General features: G+C 38.6%; 1 protein-coding gene across 2 annotated transcripts; it reads left to right on the forward strand.

Moving 5' to 3' along the window:
- Positions 1-3,162: 3,162 nt before the first annotated feature.
- On the forward strand, positions 3,163-20,748 carry PCBD2 (pterin-4 alpha-carbinolamine dehydratase 2). 2 transcript variants are annotated; one of them, XM_025432724.3, is made up of 3 exons: positions 3,163-3,296; positions 19,212-19,292; positions 20,504-20,748. In XM_025432724.3, the coding sequence occupies exons 1-3, from the start codon at positions 3,249-3,251 to the stop codon at positions 20,597-20,599; spliced, it is 225 nt and encodes a 74-aa protein (XP_025288509.1). In that variant the 5' UTR covers positions 3,163-3,248; the 3' UTR covers positions 20,600-20,748. The 2 variants fall into 2 exon arrangements, with proteins under 2 accessions (XP_025288509.1, XP_025288510.1); XM_025432725.3 differs by lacking the exon at positions 3,163-3,296 and adding an exon at positions 8,805-8,951.
- Positions 20,749-22,054: the final 1,306 nt, after the last annotated feature.

The following is a 22,054-nucleotide window of genomic DNA, read 5'->3' on the forward strand; positions in this document are numbered from 1 at the left end:
CCCTATTGATGGACATTTAGGTTCTCGGCACTGCTCATTATTACTGTCAGTTCTGTAACAAGCATCCTTATGTCTCCTTATGTACAGATGTGAGAGTTTCCTTAGGGTATAGATCTAAAAATGTAATTGCTAGGATAACTCTTTGGCATACAGATTGAAAAAAATGAAGATGCAGGATTGTGACAAGTCAAGGCTTGAGGACAGTCACATTGTAGCTCATTGGATAAGGCTCTTCATCATCAGAGAACCGCATAGTGACCTAGGTCCTCATGATTTCAGAGCATTGTGAGCTGATTTTGAAGTGGTACTAGAAGTGTGGGAAGATGTATAAACATAATGAAAACAAGAATTAGCTAGTGGGGTCTCAGTCCAAGGTGTGAGTGCTTTAAGGCAAAAGACCTACTTTTACCAGAACTTATTATGATAGCACTAATTTGTAATGTCGCCAGTAATATTGCTTGTTTATAATCTGTCACCTTAAATTTTTACAAAATGCAGAATGTTAAATTCAAACCCATTACGGAATGTCTATTGTCTGAAAAAAGATACTTTCTGTTTGATTTCACAAGATTTATTTTCCATTTAATTTCACAAATCAGAGGGCTCCAGGTTGTGACACAAATTGTATCTGTTTGCTGTGTTCATTCCTGTACACATCTTAGTGAAAAACTGTGCTGGTCGGGTTGGCTCAGGTTCTGCACATTCTGGAACTGGTGGAACTGGATTAGGACATTGCAGTGGCCACTCCAGTGGAGCTGGGGTGGGGGACCCACATGCCTGGTGTCTGCTAATCCATCTCATCCCCTTAGATTTCATTTCAATTTCATTTCATTTCATTTCATTTCATTTCATTTCATTTCATTTCATTTCATTTCATTTCATTTCATTTCATTTCATTTCATAGAAATGCACAAGAGAGCACACAAGCAGGGGAAGGGGCAGAGGAAGAAGGAGAAGCAGGCTCCTCACTGAGCAGGGAGCCCAATGCTGGACTTGATCCCAGGACCCTGGGTTCATGATTTGAACTGAAGGCAGACACTTAACCGAATGACCCACCCAGGTGCCCCCATCCCATTGTCTTTTAATCATCTCACTGCTTTCTGTGGAGGAGGAATCCTATTGTACACCCGTCTTGATAGGCAGAGGTAATTATATATATTTGCTTGGGTAAGCAAATCGATAAACTTGCAATAAAGTGTATCAGACCATTTCTTTGGCAGGACCAACAAGAACAGCTTGTGAAGCAGAGCCGTTTCCAATGGAGCATGAAAAGTTTTGAAAATTCTCAGTAATAGCAGAGAGCAGCATTTGAAACCATCCTTAAACAATTGTTTGTTTTCCTCTTCCGCAACCACGTTTATAAAAATTCAGTCAGACAGGCGTTTTGTTTTGTTTTAAAATATTTTCAGTGAATTGTTATCTGCCGAATGCACATGTGTTCCTGCACTTTTTCTTTCACGATTGAAACTTTAAACCCTTCCCTTAAGTCCCCCTGAAAAACCTTGCTCTGCCCAGTAAGGTTTGCATATGTGAGAAGGGCTGAAGGGATTTGGACCCTGGAGAAACCTCCCAATTTAAAATCTGTCCTGTGTAGTTGTGCACCAGAAATGGCCATGGTCAGTGCTGCAGGGGCTCTTTGTCTTTATCTTCTACCAAGATTACTCACCTCCAAAAAGATCTTGGTTAATTTGGGTGTTTCAGTTTAGTTAATCAGATCAGGAGTGCTTGTGAACATAGCAAGAGGCATGATTGAAACATTTATAAAAATTTGGCTCATAGTAAGCACCATAATTTGTTGGAAAGAATTACCTCTTCAGTGACGTTAAAAAAAAAAAAAAAAAAAAAAAACGACCCCAAAGATTGTGGTTTATAACACCACACCTGGTCCAGATTGTACTGGACGAATCCATATTTGCTTCGCTGTAAATGATTTTGAGGGTGGAATTCCTGGGTTGTTTTCTGTCTTGTAAGCCCTTGACATTGTACTGGTACCTGTGTGCACACAAACCTCCTGACATGGGAAAGGCCAGCTCAGCCTCCCACTGAAATGCAGGTTGGCTGCATTTATTCTGCATGTTCCTAGAATGAGGAAATGATATGACAATAAACAGAAATGCCCTTGCTGAGGAGAGAAGGGAAGCTGGTGTTTATCTGGTCAGGTGGTTTAGATTAGCCATGATGCGGCTCTGTATTATGTTACTTTAAATCTTTGTGTCCCAACAGGACATAAATTATGAAGATTGTTACAGTATGTTTCATCCTCTGTAAGATCAACAAATTGGAATAATTTTTTTTATAGGAAAATCACAGTGCTTTTGGCAAGGCTATTGAAGCCTTTAATTTGACTTGAGTTTTTCTCAAATATTATGGCCCGATGGAGAAAGTAGGATTTGCATAAGGTATGCAATAATAAACTTTGGAAAAACAAAAGGGAAGCATTTCTCTTGAGGAATTGGATCAAGTGGCAGAGTACTCCCTCTCCAGCAACATCTCTGTGTCTTCTTTGTGCCGGTGTGTGAGAGCCGGTGGTGTTCTTCTCCGGTGGTGTTGCAGGCAAGCTGTGCAGGTCTTGGTGTGGAGATGGAGCTTCATCGGGTGCTGCCGGCCCGTCAGCCCTCACGTGCACAGAGAAGGCAGCTGCTCCGTGGTGGGACTGGATGGGAGCCTGCTTGAAAGAGGGAAAGCCAACTTTCCCATTTATATACTTCCAGGAAAACAGACTGTTTTTCCCCCTCCTCAGGATATTATGAATGATTAAAAAAAATACCCCAAACCCTAAAAACCCAACGTGATCAACAATTGAAGCTAAGGTAATTTATATAGGAGTACTGTAGAAAGAATTGACCTAAGTAAGCATTTGTTCTTTTAAAGATTTCTTCTGTCCATTACTATTTCCTGAATTGTTAGCCTTACTTGTGAATTTTTATCACAGAGACTTAATTTTTTCCTTCATATCCAGGATGCAACCAAGTTTACTTGGCCACACAGAGCAACTTTTCTAGAGGAAAAAAATTGCATAAAATTACTTTGTGTAGGATTCAAGCAGATTGGAACCTTTGCAGTATTGCCCAGTAACATGTTTTCTGTGCAAAGCACTCTGCATGTTTTTATGAGAACACCTTGCACAGTGAAGCTAAGTAGTAGAGCTTCTGATTTACAGGGACGGGGAGAGGGAGGTGAGTGAGGTTTAGGATTCGTTCAAGGCCAGAGAATGAGACAGAGCTGGGATTAGAACTTTTCAGGATGAGATGACACCATCCACCAGACCCTCTGAGTCTTTTGATACCAAAAGCAGGGTAAGTGCTAAGTCTGTTTTACTCTCTCTGTGTGTCCAGCCCTGAGATTTTTCTTCAATTCTTTAGTAATACTGTTTAAAACAGAAACAAAAAAGTCCCTAGTTTCAATCTTTTAACTATCCAAAGGTCTCTCCTTAAGCCTCATCATAACAGGTTGAGGATAAATTCTGAATATATTTGTGGTTTGCTTTAGCTCAGTGTCTGAAGACTCTGACAGGTTCAGGGACCTTTTCAAGTTCACAACCTATGTGTGCACTTTGAAACAAATAAATACAGACGAGTTAAGAGATGGTCTCCTTCTTCACCAGGCTTCTTCTGGATTGGCAGTGTTTTCTGAGAAGTGGGTCTGGCAGGCTGTTTGCTTGCAGTGATGCATTGCAGCCGTCTATCGCTGGAGGTCCTCTGCTGAATTATCTGGAGGTCTGATCGGGCTTGAATGTTTCAGTGGTATATTTTTCTCACAGAAGATATTGGCAAATGTCATCAAAACTGTACTTAAAAACCCTTAAAAGGAGAATTGATCCAATATAGAAATAAGCAAAGACTAAGTATGAATTTGTTGATGGTGGGATAGACCTTTTTATACAGTTACAGATTTTGTGATGTGAGATGAGACTCTGTTTTGCAAAATGTGTACTGCTCATAGAAAATGTATTTTCTGGACAGGTAAGCCAAATAGGTATTGCTTTGTTTCTTTAAAGTATTTTTTGAGTACCATCTCTCCCTACCCCATGCTGTGAGAGTAGGTGTTCTTTCTGCTCTGAACCCTTGTTCTATTCCTTCAACTCTTTTGGTTTTATTGTTGGAGGATCTTGACTTTCAGTTTAATTTAAAATACTCCAATTGGAGCAGAAGCTTTTTTGCCTTCTCTCTATTTAAACTTAGGTACAATAATAGGGCAGGACAGTATCATGTCAGATAATATATTGGAATCACATAGTGCAGGTAGTAGTAGCATCTCTTTAAAAGGAGCCAGTTGATTATAAAGAAGAAAAGGTCGGGAGTAGACTGCCATTTGCCTGTTATTTGATTTTTTAAAAATGTATTTGGCTAGATATTCCATATATCTTAGTGATCTGGATGCATAAAGTTGAAGCCTAAGGATATTTTTCTATATAAATTTGAATTTTTATAAATTGCATAATGGTGACAATGACAAGGAGCCTGAATTCTAATTCTTGAAGGATTTAATTCATGAATTCTAATTTGACTAAAACAAAGCAAAAAATATTTGGAAGTCTTTGCCATACCTCTTATTTCATGAGACTCCTGAAGGATAACAAACAGGAATTATCAGCTGATTAGGAAAGACAACTTCCAATGAGGCTTTTCCCAAGCACCTAACTGGTGGTCATAAGCAGCCGTAGAGAGAACAGGGAGGCATGAGAAGTTACTTGATATTAGGGAACTCCAAGTAAATGGCTTCTCTAGTGAATTCCTGTTGGGATGATTTTGAAACCCATATTTTCACTTTGCTTTAGAGGGAAATGATGGATAGGAAACTGGTGAAGTGTGCTGATTCCAAGAGAGCAAAACTGAAGGATTGTGAGAAATTTCAGATGAAGCTAATCACACAGAGCTGTTGATATGCCCCATAGTAGCTGATGATGATATGGGGAAATGTAATTTAAACTTACATGCAGAGGAATTTGGAAATTAATCATGTCTTTTTAGGGAAAAGATTCTCAGCTTGTGATCCTCTTGTCCATAGCGCTTCTTTGGCTCACATCAGATATGTGGTATTTGTCTAGTTAGAGGACTTTCCTTAAAAACAAAACAGAAATGATGGGCTCTTAGGTATAATTGTGGGTAGAGGTGTTGATGTTGGTTCAACTCTGCTGCCTGGAGAAGCGTGGATACTAGTAGACCTCTGTCAAAGAGTAGTCATCTAGCCTAGGAAGTCAGGAGGAATTTATTAATGTAATTATAAATCCTAGTTCTGCAAAAGAAAACTGTTTTGCACCTTGCTTCATTTAACAGTATATTTTTGAAGATAGTATCATATAATTAGCTAAAAGCTATCTTATTTTTCCACATGGCTGTTTGGGATACTACGGTAATTGCCAAAAATGATGACTTAAGAACTTTTCTGTAAGGCTCTGGAATGTTACGGTTCTGTGAGCACAGCTTTTGAGGGTAATGTTTAGAAGTGAGCATGCTACCTCACAGGTTGTATATTTATTACCAACAGCTTAAGGGGCACTAATTTAGCCTACAGTACAGTAGAGCCAGCTGCTCATTTGGTACCTTGTGGGCATTGTTTCAGGTGCCTCGGAGAAGCCAGTTTTAAGAGAAAAGTGGGATAGTCTTGGCATGAATTATTGGAGATAATTCTCTACAGTGGATCAATTTGAAGGCAGGTAGAGTAGTGGCCTGGGATTGTTGGGGGTTGTGTCTGTCCCCAGACACCCATACTAAACTGCTTAGGTGTTGGTCCTCAGGTAAGGTCTTTAGTCTGGCTCTTCAAGGACACAGGAATCACCTGCTTGCCTCATATGCTCACCGACAGATTGCCATTTCCACTGGAAATCTTTCTATGAGGATACTTACTTAGAGAAACAGTTTTCAGTAGGTTTCTGATTTTTCATCCTTGTGAGGGTGAATTTCTTTGGTCTTCAGTGGTTCTTCTCATAGGTTTGGAAAGGATCTTCCTGTCTAGGCCCCAGACATTGTAAAGTTAAAGTGTTGGTGATGATAATAATCAGTAGCATTCACTGAGCGTCTCATAGAATGCCTGGCACATACTCCATTTTTACATAATAGGAAACTGAGGATCGCTTCAAATGTTAAGTGGTTTCTCTGAAATCAGATAGCTAGTGAATAGCAGCACTAAGATTTCTTTTCTTTTCTTTTCTTTTCTTTTCTTTTCTTTTCTTTTCTTTTCTTTTCTTTTCTTTTCTTTTCTTTTCTTTCTTTCTTTCCTTTCCTTTCCTTTCCTTTCCTTTCCTTTCCTTTCCTTTCCTTTCCTTTCCTTTCCTTTCCTTTCTTTTCTTTTTTCTCTTTTCTTTCTCTTTTCTTTTTTTTTAGCACTAGGATTTCAATCTAGGTCTCTGACCCTAACATTTCTACACTAGACCAACATGCTCAAAATATGAATGACACTTCGGAGAAAAAAAGCATGGATCAAATACATCTTTGGTTGGGTCTGTTCCTCACAATTCTCATGTTGCTAGTCCAGAGTATTCTTCTGTTGCCGGCAAATTAGTATCTGATGTTCCCTTTGCAGTGGCTAGAACAGTTAACAGTGTTTCCATGAGAAAGTCATGGTGAGTCATGTAATATTCTGGGGCAAAGAATGCCTTTTCTTGGTGCACCAGGCAGTGTTTATGTGGTTGATCAGTCACAACACCATGGGAAGGCCCCGTCCTGTGACATGTGCGTGCTTGGCAATGATCTTGCTGTGCATTTTGCTTAATAATTTTCATTATTTTTAATTAAAGTTGAAGAAGTGCAGACTCTAGCTGAAATTAAGGTAGGTTGTATTGCCGGAATCTGGTAATTACTTTAATTGATCACAAGATAGTTTCCTTGATCACCAATTAGACTAAATTGCCGATCATGTTTCAAGACGTGAAGAAATGCCCAAACTGATTTATGTAATAGTGTTTTCATTTCTAATCAGACGTAAATATCCTTTCCTTCCATAGCAATTGTGTTTTCTAAAAGAAGAGTTGTAGGCCTACAAACATAAAGGTGATTCACAAACAATAGAGTTCTAATTCATTGAATTAGTAAAGGAAGTATTTAGAGGCTTAATGGAGATTGTACTGGGGAAATTACTTTGGAGTCGCTGGTGCTCATTTTCTTAGTGGGAGATATGTTCTTTTTTAGGGCATAATTACAATAGTCTATAATCAAAATATAAAAGGCAGCAGATTTAAAGAACATCTATCAAAGAGAATTGCTCTGGGTAATGAAAGATTTGTATTGTAAATATGTGCTAGAAGTTAAGTCTTAGAACTTTAATAAATTGTACATGTTACTTGGGCTGAAGCTGCATTTTACATTCAGGGTACTTCTGTTAAACATTTCACAGATTGATACAGGGTTTTTGTTTTGGTTTTGTGCATCTGATAGTCTTTCATATTTTCATGGAATAAAATGGAACAAAAGGAACTTTAAGAAAAATTAAAGTTCCCTAGGAATACTTGATTTGGGGTTCATGGAAAAATCTTTTAATTGCTGATGGTTTGGAGATTTCCAAATGACAAACTTCATTGGGCCCAATTTACCGTGATTGTTGTGCTTACATTCCTTAATATGGCAGAGTGACTTAAAAAGTCATACTTCATCATGCATTCATTGACTTGTTCATAAAATGTTTGTAATTTGCAAAAGAGGAAAGACTGAAACTATTATCAGCCATTATATGTTATTTGTTGGCCATATGTTTGTTTGAAATGGCCATAGCTCAATAGAATATGGCTCATGGATAAACTATGTTGTAAATTGGCACTAAAAACCCACCCAAACAGGTAGGCATATGTTAAGAAGCTAACATGAGCCAAAATATTTTAATATAAACCAGGTTACATATGTTGCACTATCTCAGTTCCCTTTAGAGTGAGATCTTCATTTGCATGACGTCTTCATTTTTCCCCAAACTAATTTTTAAAAGTAGACCAGGTATCTATATGGCACAAATTCAGAGGCACCAAAGAGATAGTAAGTCTTTTCTGGTCCCTTCTTCTCAGCCACCCAGTTTCCCCTCTCCACTGCTGTCATTCACAGTTACCAATCTCTCATGTATGGTTGCAGAGGTATTCATGCATATAGTTTCCTCTCCTTTGTACAATTCACAGACTATTGTTATGCATTTGGTTTTCATGTAGTAATGTATCTTGGAGGTTTTTCTTTTTTTTTTTTTTTTCTTGGAGGTTTTTCTATGTCAACAGAGAGTTTCTTCATTCCTCTTAATGGCTGCATAGTATTCCTGTGTGTAAATGGACCATCCTATATTTAATCAGTTTCTTGCTGATGGACCTTTAGCTTTTTAAAACCTGTAACTCTTACAGGCTGTGCTGCAGTGACCATTCCCCCCCCCCCTTTTTTAAGCCATTTATTTATTTTAGAGAGAGACAGAGTGGGAGGAGAGGCAGAGAGAGAGGGAGAGGCAGAGAATCCCAGGCAGACCCTGTGCTGAGCATGGAGCCCCACATGGAGCTTGATCTCAGGATCCCGAGATCATGACCTGAGATGAAACCAAGAGTTGGAGGCTGAACCAACTGTGCCACCCTGGCGCCCTGCAGTTACCATTCTTCCAAGTCATATATAAGTGTTCCTGCAGGATTAATTCCTAGAAGTGCAGTTACTTAGCTGAAAGGCATAGGCATTTTTAATTTGGGTGGATATTGTCAGATTCTCTTCCAGAGTGATGATATATTAGTTAATATTCACCAGCATCATGTGAGTGCCTTTTCTCCTGTATGCTCATCAACAGAATTTTTTTTTTTTTTAGATTTTATTTATTTATTCATGAGAGGCAGAGACATAGGCAGAGGGAGAAGTAGATTTCCTGCAGGGAGCCTGATGCAGGACTCAATCCCAGAACCCCAGGATCACGCCCTGAGACAAAGGCAGACGCTCAACCACTGAGCCACCCAGGCCTCCCTCATCAACAGAATATTATCATACATTTTGACCTTTATCAAACTGGTAAGTTTAACTTAGTTCCCACCCCCTGCAGCTTTATTGAGATATAGTTGATGTAAAAGTTAGTATTAATTTGTGCTTCTCTGAACATGTATGAGTCTGAACAGTTTTTATGTTTAGGAACCATTTGCTTCCTTTGTTACCTGTTATGTCCTTTGCTTATTTAAAAAACTGGTGGTTAATCTTTTTCTCATTAATTTGTTTTTTTGTTTTTTTTTTTTGTTTTTTTGTTTTTTTGTGTTTTTTTTTTGTTTTTTTGTTTTTTGTAGGAGTTCTTTATATGCTAAAGAAATACGTACTGCAAACCTGGCTTGTTTATCTTTTAATTTCATTTGTTGGTTTTTATTGCTATATAGAAAAAAATTTTTAATGTAGTAAGATTTACCTGGTTTTTTTTAGGAGTGGTTTAAAGTTTTCTGCCAATAGAATTCATATATTTTTTGTTAAGTTTACTCCTAGGTGATTTTTGGTGCCACTTTAGATGGGATCTTTTCTTCCAATATATTTTCTAGTTAGTTGTTTGTATAAAAGATCTTTTTTTTTGGCTTGTTTTATTCTTGACTTTAATGGGAATCTTTTAGTGTTTTCCATTTAAGAATATAACCTTTAGACCGAGAACATAGTCTATTAAAGAAGGATCCAATTTGGGTTCTTCCTAACTGCTGCTATTATGAACAAACAGTGATACATTATCCATATAGCCAATTTTGGTATATGTATTTTGATGCTGTGGTTACATGCTCCTATATACCTTTCAAATATAAAGCAATTTTTGTACTCATTACTTGTTATAAATAAAACCATTGATAACCACAAAAAGAGAGGCCCATATATTTTTAATTCATTAAGAATTTTAATACATAAGAAATACTGAATTTATCAAATATCTTTTCAGAATTTATGGAAATCATATGATTTCCCTCTACATTTATTAATATGGTAAATTATATGAGTATATTCCTTATATTGAACATTCCTTGCATTCTTAGAATAAATCCCATTTGCTCATGGTTCTTTGTTCTTTTAGTATATTGCTAGGTTTTATTTATTAAGATTTCACTTAATATCAGATCAACTTGTACTTTCATTGTTACATGCTATCTTTGTGAGAATTTGGGCATAGTGTTATGGTGGTTTATAAAACTAATTTGAAAATGTCCTCCTTCTGTGCTCTGGAACAGTTTAATTAGTATTAGAGTTAACTCTGCCTTCAAGGTTTTATAGAATGGCTCTGTGAAATGGCTAGAACTGTCATTTTTTGGTGTTATTCTTGTTTATATGTTTTTTTTTCTTCTGGGGTCAGTTTTGATTTTTTGGGGGGTAATTTTTATTGGAGAACTGTTTTACCTATGTTTTGAAATTTCTTTGTATAAATACTTGAATTTGTTTAAAATTTATTTTTTTGTATGTTTTGAAATTTCCTTTATCTGTAGTTACTTCTCTATTCTCATTTCCTTTTTTTTTTAAGATTTTATTTATTTATTCATGAGAGACACAGAGAGAGAGAGAGAGAGAGAGAGAGAGAGAGAGGGAGGCAGAGACACAGGCAGAGGGAGAAGCAGGCTGCATGCAGGGAGCCTGACGTGGGACTTCAGGATCACGCCCTGGGCTGAGGGTAGTGCTAAACCACTGAGCAACCCGGCTGCCCCTGTTTTATTTATCTATACTTTTTCTCCATATCTTTTTGTTTGTCTTTAAATGAAGTAGCCAGTTTCCTAATACATAATTGTTTCAGCTATTGGATTTAAAAGTTCTGCCATTTTTTTCTTTGCTGTTCATTTACATTTGCTGCTTTCTTTATTTTATTTTATTTTTTAAAGATTTATTTATTTATTTATGATGGACATAGAGAGAAGAGAAAGAGAGAGAGGCAGAGACACAGGCAGAGGGAGAAGCAGGCTCCATGCCGAGAGCCCGACGCGGGACTCGATCCTGGGACTCCAGGATCGCTCCCTGGGCCAAAGGCAGGCGCCAAACTGCTGAGCCACCCAGGGATCCCCTGCTCTCTTTATTTATATTCATTCTTGTTTTCCTCCCCAAGTTTATTTTTTAAATTTATTTTCTTATAAGTTCTTAGTTTAAATATTTAAAGGTGTTTATTCTGATTACTGTTTTACATGTGTCCTATATATAGTGCATACATTAATAATTTCTATTCAGTTTCTGTTTTGATTTCTTCTCTGAATCAAGACTTTATTTTTTTTTATTTTTTATTTTTTAAAATTTTTATTTATTTATGATAGTCACAGAGAGAGAGAGAGGCAGAGACACAGGCAGAGGGAGAAGCAGGCTCCATGCACCGGGAGCCCGACGTGGGATTCGATCCCGGGTCTCCAGGATCGCGCCCTGGGCCAAAGGCAGGCGCCAAACCGCTGGGCCACCCAGGGATCCCTGAATCAAGACTTTAAAAGAAGAATTTAAAAACATTTCCAGATAGTACTTTTGCTACTTCTGCCTTCTCATTTTGTTTTTAATTTTATCAGAGAATGTTGTCAGCACTATTTCTACTTTTTGGAATTGATTGAGATTTCCTTTGTGGAACAGTGTATGTTCAATTTCTGTGAATTATTTTTTTAAGATTCTATTTATTTATTCATGAGAGAGAGGCAGAGACATAGGCAGAGGGAGAAGCAGGCTTTCTGGACGGAGCCTGATGGATCCTGGATCCCAGGATCACGCCCTGAGCTGAAGGCAGATGCTTAACCACTGAGCCACCCAAGCATCCCAATTTCTGTGAATGTTAAGTAGATATTTTAAAAGATATATTCTCATTGTTTAGAGTTGAAAGTATACTGGTTAGATCTACTTTATTTTTTATTTATTTTTATTTTTTTGTGGACTAGATCTACTTTTTAAATGATATATTTAAGTAGTTCATCTTCCTTTTGTTTGGTTATTGTGCTGTGGGTTAGGAAATAGTAAGTAAAGTTTCCACTACAGATGTTTCTGTTTGTCTTGTATTTCTTGCCATTTCTGCCTCATTGATTTTGATGCTGTGTTACTTGTAGTATAGCATCACAATTATTCAATCTTTAGGGCAGCCTGGTGGCTCAACGGTTTAGCACCGCTTTCAGCCCAGGGCGTGATCCCAGATCTCCCCTGGATCAAGTCCCATGTCAGGCTCCCTGCATGGAACCTGCTTCTCCCTCTGCCTGTGTCTCTGCCTCTCTCTCTCTCTCTCTCTCTCTCTCTCTCTCTCCTCTGTGTGTGTGAGTGTGTCTCATGCATAAATAAATAAAATCTTTTAAAAAAATTATTCAAGGGCAGCCCCGGTGGCGCAGCGGTTTAGTGCCGCCTGCAGCCCAGGGCGTGATCCTGGAGACCCTGGATCGAGTCCCACGTCAGGCTCTCTGCATGGAGCCTGCTTTCCCTCTGCCTGTGTCTCTGCTACTCTCTCTCTCTCTGCATCTCTATAAATGAATAAATAAATAAAATCTTAAAAAAAAAGGAAAAAATTATTCAATCTTCATTGTGGATATACTTCATCATAAGTTAAGTATTTTTTTTTACATTTTTAAAAAGATTTTATTTATTTATGCATGAGAGACATAGAGAGAGAGAGAGGCAGAGACACAGGCAGAGGGAGAAGCAGGCTCCACACAGGGAGCCCGACGTGGGACTCGATCCTGGGTCTCTAGGATCAGGCCCTAGGCTGAAGGCGGCACTAAACCACTGAGCCAGCCAGGTGCCCCAAGTTTTCTGTTTTTTAATTAGTTGTATTATGGCTCTTTACATTTATTGGTTGGAAAGATGTTTGGTCTTATAAAATATGATGCAACCAATATACCTTTTTTTTTGCCATTAATTAATTATTTAATTTTTAAAGATTTTATTTATTCATGAGAGACACAGAGGGAGAGGCAGAGACATAGGCAGAGGGCTTGCTACAGGGAGCCTGATGCAGGTCTCAGTTCCGGGGTCCCTGAATCACACCCTGAGCGAAAGGCAGACATCTGCTCAACCACTGAACTACTCAGGTATCCCTTTTGCCCTTAATTTAAATCATAATATGGATTGTGTTTTCTTTGCTTCATTTTAATTGTGTTTTCTTTCACTTAATTGTGAATTTTTCCATTACTATTTTTATTCTTGTGGATACTGTTATACCTATAATTTTATTTAATTTTTAAGATTTTATTTATTTATTCATGACAGATGCACAGAGAGAGAGGCAGAGACACAGGTAGAGGGAGAAGCAGGCCCCATGCAGGGAGCCCGATGTGGGACTCCATCCCGGGACTCCAGGATCGCGCTCTGGGCCAAAGGCAGGAGCTAAACCGCTGAGCCACCCAGGGATCCCCTACCTATAATTTTAAATAGCAGACATAATCCTCTACTTCTTTAGATAGCATTTATTTATTATTTATTTTTATTTTTAAAAGGATTTTATTTGGGATGCCTGAGTGGCTCAGCGGTTGAGCATCTGCCTTCGGCTCAGGCGTGATCCTGGAGTTCTGGAGTTCTGAGATTGAGTCCTACAATGGGCTCCTGCAAGGAGCCTGTTTATCCCTCTGCCTATGTCTCTGCCTCTCTCTCTGTGGTTCTCATGAACCACAGGGTGGGGAGAGTGCACATATACAAGCAAGGGGACTAGCAGGCAGATGGAGAGGGAGAAGCAGGCTCCCCACTGAGCAGGGAGCCCAATGATGGGACTTGATCCCAGGACCCTGGGATTATGACCTGAGCTGTAGATAGATGCTTAACCAACCTAGCTCCCAGGCTCCCCATATATAGCATTTCTCTAGATAGTGTTCTCCCCACTAAGCAGTATCAAAACTAAACTTCTACTTTCTCCTACTTTCCCTTCACCATGCAGTTTTGTTACATTTTATTTTTAGTTCTAGTGCTTAGTTTTATACCTTGAAATATGCTTGTGATCTCTCAGCTTTCAGGCTTTTTACAGTTTCATCTGTCTTCCCTATTTCTTCTCTTTTTTCTCCATATCTTTTAACAGTTTATAACATTTGCATTCCATTCCATGACTACAATCCCCACAATTGTCTTAAATATATTCCTAGAGCTGAGTGAGTTAGTTGCTCACTGCTGATGTGACTCTTCAAATTCACTAACCTAACTAGGATATCTAGAAATGGTTAAATTTTTGCAATCTATAAGTTTAAATCTTATTTCTGGAAATTTTTTTTGAATTACATCTCTCATTTCTTTCTGTGTTTATAGTTCTCTTTTTTACAATTAAAAAATATTTATTTATTCATGAGAGACACACAGAGGCAGAGATACAAGCAAAGGGAGAAGCAGGCTCCCTGTGGGGAACCCAATGTGGGATTTGGTCACAGGATCACAACCTGAGCTGAAGGCAAACGCTCAACCACTGAGCCACCCAGGAGGCCCTTTTTCGCAAAATTTATCTATATGTTAGATCTACTTTGTCTTCTGTACTTATTTTCTAATTCTTATAAACTCTTGCTGACTTCAGTTTCATTTTTTCCACTCTTTTAGTCCTGTCATCTAAGCTTCTTATTGGGTTGTTAGTGGTATATATTCTGCCTTGGGCTTTTTGCAGTTTTTATTGATGGAATGGTTTTAGAAAGCCTAGACTTTTAGCTGGCTCAAGGCCTGTAGGTTCCAACTGGCATCCTGGGAACAAGTAGCTAGGGCTTTAAAAAGAAATTGTAGAAAAAAAAGGACAGATGCTTTTCACCATCTGCCAGTTTTGCTGTTTAGTCATATTCCTTCTTTATTAATAACAGATAATCAAAATTCCCTTTTGAGGTTCTGCTTTTTTTCTTCTCCTCTCATTTCACTTCCTTGCAGAAATCCTTTTACTTTAATTTGAGTGTGTATTGTTGTGAATGTTTTTAATTTATGGATTTAAAAATATAAATATTTGGGGGATTATTTGGTTCTGTTACATGGAAGAAGGATTTTGAAATTGTCTCCTTGCTCCTAGAGCAGGAGCAAGTGTTCTTTCCCTAGGGAAAAATTAGGAGTAGATCCTATTTATCAAGCTTTGTGTTATTTTATTAAATGCAAATATTAGGTGATAGTTGAAGGGAAACATGTAAAGCTGAGGAATACACAAATTTGGAAGATCTTTGGAAGTCTTTTTTTTTTCTTTTCACATTGTATGTAGATATGGTAGAAAGTTTTTCTTTGATCAATGTACTTCTTAGAATCTGGGTGTTCTCTCTCTATATATATCTCTCTCTCTTTTTTTTTAAGTAGGCTCCACTCGTGTGGAGCTCATTGTGAAGCTCAAAGTCAGGACTGAGAAATTGAGACCTGAGCTGAGATCAGAAGTTGAATGCTTAACTGACTGAGCCACCAGGTGCCCCAATGAGCTTTTTCTTTGAAGTCATTTCTGTGCTAAAATAGATTGTGCTACCATGCTGATGGCATGCTAGTAATCAAAGATTTGAGGAGCACTTCTATGTTCAAATCATCCCTTGATCCACTTGGTTCTTGGAAGTTGTTAGGGATGCTAAACATCACTTTGGACCTTTAAGATAATAGTTAAAAGAAATGATGGCCACAGGCCAAGAACTTGAATGGTGACTGACTTTACCCAACTAGTATCTTGTCATTAGGCTGTTTTCCCTGGTCAGTGTGCATCAGGGGATTACCCTATAGTGTGTTATCTATTTCCTTGTGTGTGGGTTACAGTCTCTATTTATGGCATGTGGGAAAAGGAAAGCGCTATTCTTCTGGGAGACAACAACTGAAATCTTAGATTCTTAAGGCCGTGGGAGGGCTTTTCACCTGTCATTACATTTTATAAAGTTTATCACGTGCAGTTTGGCCAGAGCAGTCTGGGGTAGCAGTATCTGCCATTATTGATCTCTTGCCCAGTGCCAAGTGCTGTGCTAGGTACTTTTATATCCTATATCTCATTTTTATTTTTTTATTTTATTTTATTTTATTTTTTTTAATTTTTATTTATTTATGATAGAGAGAGAGAGAGAGAGAGAGAGGCAGAGACACAGGCAGAGGAAGAAGCAGGCTCCACATAGGGAGCCTCATTTTTAATTAGGGTGATTATGTGAGCTTTTTATTATTATCTTCAATTTACTGATTAGAGAACTGAGGCTCACATGACAGGTTGTAGAGATGGAATTTGAATTCAGGCCTCCCTGGCTCAAAAGCCTATGCCTTTTTTTTTTTTTTTAAGATTTATTTATTTATTTAATTATTATTTATGATAGACAGAGAGAGAGAGAGAGAGAGGGAGAGAGAGGCAGAGACACAGGAGGAGGGAGAAGCAGGCTCCATGCCAGGAGCCCGATGCGGGACTCGATCCCGGGACTCCAGGATCGCGCCCTGGGCCAAAGGCAGGCGCCAAACTGCTGAGCCACCCAGGGATCCCCAAAAGCCTATGCCCTTAATGACTGTGTTACTATTTCTCAGGGATTGTGGTTAACTTTTTTGAAAGTTTTTTTGTGTGTGTATGTGGACATATTTTAATTTTATTTAAATTCATTTAATTAACATATAATGTATTATTGGTTTTAGAGGTAGAGTTCAGTGATGCATCAGCCTTATATAACACTGAGGGCTCATGTGCCTTCAATGTCCATCACCCAGTTACCCGATCCCCCTTTACTCTCCTTCCTTCCAGTGACCCTCAGTTTGTTTCCTACGATTAGGAGTTTCTTATGGTTTGTCTCCCTCTCTGATTTGGTCTTGTTTTGTTTTTCCCTCCCTTCCTCTATGATCCTCTGTTGTGTTTCTTAAATTTCACATGAGTAAGATTATATGATAATTGTCTTTCTCTGATTGACTTATTTTGCTTAGCATGATATCCTCTACTTCCATCCACATCATTGCATATGGCAAGAATTCATTTTTTTGAAGGCTGAGTATAGTATTCCTCTGTATATATATACTGCATCTTCTTTGTCCATTCATCTGCTGATGGACATCTGGGCCCTTTCCATAGTTTGTTTTGCTGCTGTAAATGTTGGGGTGCAGGTGCCCCTTTGGATCCCTCGTTTGTATCCTTTAGGTAAATCCTAGTGGTGCAATCTGGTTCATAGAATAGCTCTATTTTTAACTTTTTGAGGAATCTCTATACTGTTTCTAGAGTGGCTGTACCAACTTGCATTTCCACCAGCAGTATACGAGGGTTCCCTTTCTCTACGTCCTTTCTAACATTTTTGTTTCTTGACTTGTTCATTTTAGCCATTCTGATTGGTATGAGGTGGTATCTCACTATGTTTTTGATTTCTATTCCCCTGATGTTGAGTGAAGTTGAGCATTTTTTTCATGTGTCTGCTAACCATTTGTATGTCTTCTTTGGCTCGTATCTTCTGGCTCATTTTTGATTATTTGTTCTTTGGGTGTTGAGTTTGATAAGTTCTTTATCGATTTGGATACTAGCCCTTAATCTGTTATATCATTTGCAAATATCTTCTCCCATCCTGTTGGTTGTCTTTTGGTTTTGTTGACTGTTTCCTTTGCTGTGCAAAAGCTTTTATCTTGATGAGGTCCCAATAGTTCATTTTTGCTTTTGTTTCCCTTGCCTTTGGAGATGTGTCTAGTAAGAAATTGCTGCGGCTGAGATCACAAAAGTTACTGCCTGTGCAAAATCCTCTAGGAATTTGATGAATTCCTGTCTCACATTTGTCTTTCATCCATTTTAAGTCTATTTTTATGTATGGTGTGAGGAAATGGTCCAGTTTCATTTTTCTGTGTGTGGCTGTCCAGTTTTCCCAACACCATTTGTTGAAGAAGCTGGGTTTTTTTTTGTTGTTGTTGTTTGTTTGTTTGTTTTGCCATTGGATATTCTTTCCTGCTTTGTTGAAGATTAGTTGACCATTGAGTTTAGGGTCCATTTCTGGGTTCTCTTTTCTGTTCTATTGATCTATGTGTCTGTTTTTGTGCTAGTATAAAAGTCTTTTAAAGCTAAATAAGAATAATGCTTTATAGGCAAATAGACTAAAAAATTCTCATTGTACATAATTTAATGCAGGTTAACTCTGTATTTGGATAATTAAAACAGACTTTGCACATTTGACAGAATCTGGAGAATCACATTATGAGATTAAGAGGTAGGAGAGTGAATATTTTTTTTCCACTGATAATTCCAAGAGTGATTAGATGGATTTTGCTTGAATTTTCTTCTTGACAGGGAAAACCTTCAGGCCTTTAATTAAAGGCCAAAATGGGAGCCTTTATCTGGAATACAATTGTTCTGACATAGGAACCATTTTGAATAACATAGAATGGTTTAAAATAGCATCTTCCATACTTCGCATATTTACTTGGAAATGTGCTCTATGTCAATTTGGTGATCCAAAAAGCATAGCTCAGCTAGCATCAGATCAGTTTTTCTGGATTGGGGTAATGTAGTTAAATATTTATTTATGTGGCTACAATGAGTACTGCCCTGTGAATTCCACTGTAAATTTGTAGTTAATATACCATTACCTTAGAGTCTTACCAAGTATTTCTGCCTTTGGACACATTAGAGACAGACTCTCCTATTGTTTGCATTTGCCTTCATAAAAACTGGAAAGCAAGCAAAAGAAAAGTTTTTTGTCCTTTCAGGACAAGTTTACCTTCTGCTTAGCAAAATTAGGTTTGCACTTTCCCTATGGAACGAAGACAGAGCCCTACAGGGCCACTGTTACTCATGTGCCTAAATCTGCCATCCTCTGCCCTGAGGAAGAGCGTGTTCTGTTCCACATGGCATTGCTGAGCAATTCCAAGAAGACCCAGAGCAGGCAAGCCAGACTTCCCTGTCTCACTTTACATGTCAAAAAAAGTCTTTTATCCCATCCTGCCCTGTCTGGGAGATAGGATGGGGAAGGTGTTCAGTTCTGCCAGCGCTTTTACTGAAGACAAACTTGGAAGATATTTTTCCATAGTTTTGGGATTGATGCCTTAGTTAGCAATCTGTTCACCAAACACAATGGAGTTGTGACCCAAGAAAAGTAGCCCCGAAGCTTTAGGGCCAGGTAGTGAGATCCAGGGTACTTGGTTGAAGGGAAATTACTCCTGTGCTATTTTGGCAAGTCTTGTCCTGAGGACAATTAAATAGTCCAGACAGGTCACTGGGTGAGACCAATTTCCTGGTTTGTTTATTTGAGCCTGATTGTTTTTCAACATTGAGCCAGCAGGTCATGGTCCTGCTACACCGTTACCCCAACTCTGTGGAGAGCAATCCCTTTCATTTCTGATTTCTGCAGGCTTCCCTAAGGATCCTAGCCTTGTCTTTATCGGGCTGGATTGCTCTGGTCTCGCTCGGGCAGGTCCAGAGTAGAAGGCAGTGCCACTAATCAGTTTCAGCTTCATTTTATGCAGGCATTTGGCTTTATGTCCCGAGTCGCCTTGCAAGCAGAGAAGATGAATCATCACCCGGAATGGTTCAATGTGTACAACAAGGTAACTAAATTGCCTTATTTGGGGATCACCTTCACTGTGAAGTTTAAGAAATTTCATTCTTCCTTGTTATCCTGTGCAATGATGTGTCAAGTGTCATTGTGCTTAGGAAAGGGTTCTTTTATTCTTTTGCTGTGAATCCCTGTGTATTATTGCAAATTAGTAACAAATTCTCAGATCTACTCAAGAGAGCAGTGACAAAACTCTTTTATTTTCATGCTTGTCTTCTACTGAAACTAATGTGAGTGAGTTCGGCCAAATAAGGCTTCTGAATTAAAGTTGAAAATCAGCCATGCAGATACATTTTAAACTCTCCTAAGGTAAATATTTGAATGTAATGTAGCAAATAAGAGAGATATGGCCTTATTATCTTACTGAAATAACTACTCAAGAACTGTGCTTTAAAAATAACTGTTAAATTCTACATTCTAAGTGGGAACTGACCTTCATTAGACAAAGAGCAGGCTAAAAAGAAAGATTTTAAGTAGTTTTGAAGGGGGCTCAAAGTAAGAACAGTCATGCCCCCCCCCCCCCCATGTCCTTGCCTTTATGGTCATGCCATTTGAAGTATCTTATCTAGACTTCTGCATGATTCTCTTTTCTCTCTCTTTGAAAGAAAGAACATTTTCTGATGTACTTGTGATTTATTGGAATAATTCAGAATACGCAGGTACCATGATAAACCTTTCTTACCTAGTTGCCTCTCTCTGCCCATAATTTTACTTTTGCTTTTTAATTGATTTTTCAAGAAGCCACAGTCTGTTCCTCCACCCCCCACCCATTTCCCTAATTTGGAAATGGGCTTTTCTGACTGTAGTTCCTAAGATACTACATTTGATACTTTGGTTTTTCTCAGTGGCCTTAAAATAGTTGTGTAATTAAAGTAATGGGAGTCAAAATGGAACCGTAGTCTGTCTCTTTTTTTTGAGGGACAAGATTACAGATTCCGGCAACTGGATTGCCCTTCACGTGAAAGGACCTTTTTTTTATCTGTGGGCAGCTGCTGGGCCCAGCCTGAAGCCCACGGTGCCCCTGCAGGAGACTTGGTTTTGGAAATGCTGCACTTATTCATAATGTAGTGTTTTGTAAATTATTTAATCTCTGCACTGTGTATTAGATGTGAATGTTGAATAATAAAATGACTTGTGAACTACCAAAAATGAGTAGCATGAATTGTAGCTCTAGCTTTTTAAAACTGCTTCTCTGTTTCTTAGGTGCAGATAACCCTAACCTCGCATGACTGTGGCGGACTGACCAAGAGAGATGTGAAACTGGCCACGTTTATTGACAAAGCAGCTGCTTCTGTGTGATTTCTTGGAAAATGCAAACCCTGTGTGCCTCTTAGCCATCATGTATGTGAAAGGCAGTTGACATAAACGAACTCAGTTGTCAATTTAAGTTCACCTTTTGAACAGTCTTTTGTACAATCAGTGCTTAATTACAACATGATTAAACTTGGGCCTGAGGATTTCTCATTATTTCTAATCATATACATGAGGTAAACCAACTCAAGTAATTATTTTCACAATATTCACAGAGAGAAATAACATTCTTTTAAAAAATTTTTAATTTATTTAGTTTTTTAAAAAACATTTTATTTATTTATTTGACAGAGAGGGAGAGAGCGCATAAGCAGGGAGCAGCAGGCAAAGGGAGAGGGAGAAGCAGGCTCCCTGACTTGATCCCAGGGTGCTGGGGTCATGACCTGAGCTGAAGGCAGACACTTAACCAACTGAGCCACCCAGGTGCCCAAGAAGTAACATTCTTAAAGACTGGAAATTGTGATGTGAGAGTATGCACACATTTTATAACCCAGAAGTTTAAGTGATTATGGTGACTTTACCAAGGCATTATGATGGAGAATAATTAGAAGTAGAAGAATGGTGAACTCTGTAGATAAAGGGTTTTAACCATATATAACGATCTTATGGTGCCGAAGTTGATTTGGATTGTAGCTATTTTAGTTACATAATTAGATTACAAAAGCCACAGAAATTGGGTAACAATACCTTGTGTTATATCCTGTTCAGAGAGGGAGTTGAAGGAGAAGACTAAGTGTCTTATCCATGGCCTCTGGCAACTTGGGGCATTATAAGGATTCACCATCACAGTGACCAACTTGGCAGTTCATTATTTGACTTACTGCCTTAAGGGGGAACTAAGTGTCAGGGCACGTGGGTGGCTCAGTTGGTTAAGCCTCTGCCTGTGGCTCAGGTCATGATCCCAGGGTCCTGGGATAGAGCCCACATTGGGCTCCCCACTCAACCCAGAGCCTGCTTCTCCCTCTCCCCTACCTATTCCTCCCCATGCTTGTGCTCTCTCTCTCAAATAAATAAATAAGATTTTTTTTAAAGGTCTTATTTATATATTTATGAGAGACACAGAGAGAGAGGCTGAGACATAGGCAGAGGGAGAAGCAGACTCCCTGCAGGGATCCCAGTGCAGGACTCAATTCTGGGACCTCAGATCACGACCTGAGCCAAAGGCAGACACTCAACCACTGAGCCACCCAGGTGCCCCAGATCTTTTTTTTTTTTCTTTTTTTAAGGAGGAACAAAGGGTGGCTCAGCAGTTGAGCATCTGCATCAGGCTCCTCCTGGTATGGAGCCTGCTTCTCTCTCTGCCTATGTCTCTGCGTCTCTCTCTGTGTCTCTCGTGAATAAACAAATAAAATCTTTTTTTTTTTTTAAAGAGGAACTAAAGGTCATTTTTGAAAATCATCTATAGTTTGTGACTCCTGAACTAAGGGTCTGTTACTACCAAGT

The sequence above is a fragment of the Canis lupus genome, chromosome 11 (assembly GCF_003254725.2).
Source record: "Canis lupus dingo isolate Sandy chromosome 11, ASM325472v2, whole genome shotgun sequence".
Taxonomy (NCBI): Eukaryota; Metazoa; Chordata; class Mammalia; order Carnivora; family Canidae; genus Canis; species Canis lupus.

Excerpts from the sequence above, each read along its gene's own strand:
- PCBD2 (XM_025432724.3), top strand. The coding sequence starts at position 3,249 with ATGACACCATCCACCAGACCCTCTGAGTCTTTTGATACCAAAAGCAGG. Across the intron at positions 3,297-19,211 it reads CTTTTGATACCAAAAGCAGG|GCATTTGGCTTTATGTCCCG; the intron begins GTAAGTGCTAAG and ends CATTTTATGCAG. Across the intron at positions 19,293-20,503 it reads GGTTCAATGTGTACAACAAG|GTGCAGATAACCCTAACCTC; the intron begins GTAACTAAATTG and ends TCTGTTTCTTAG.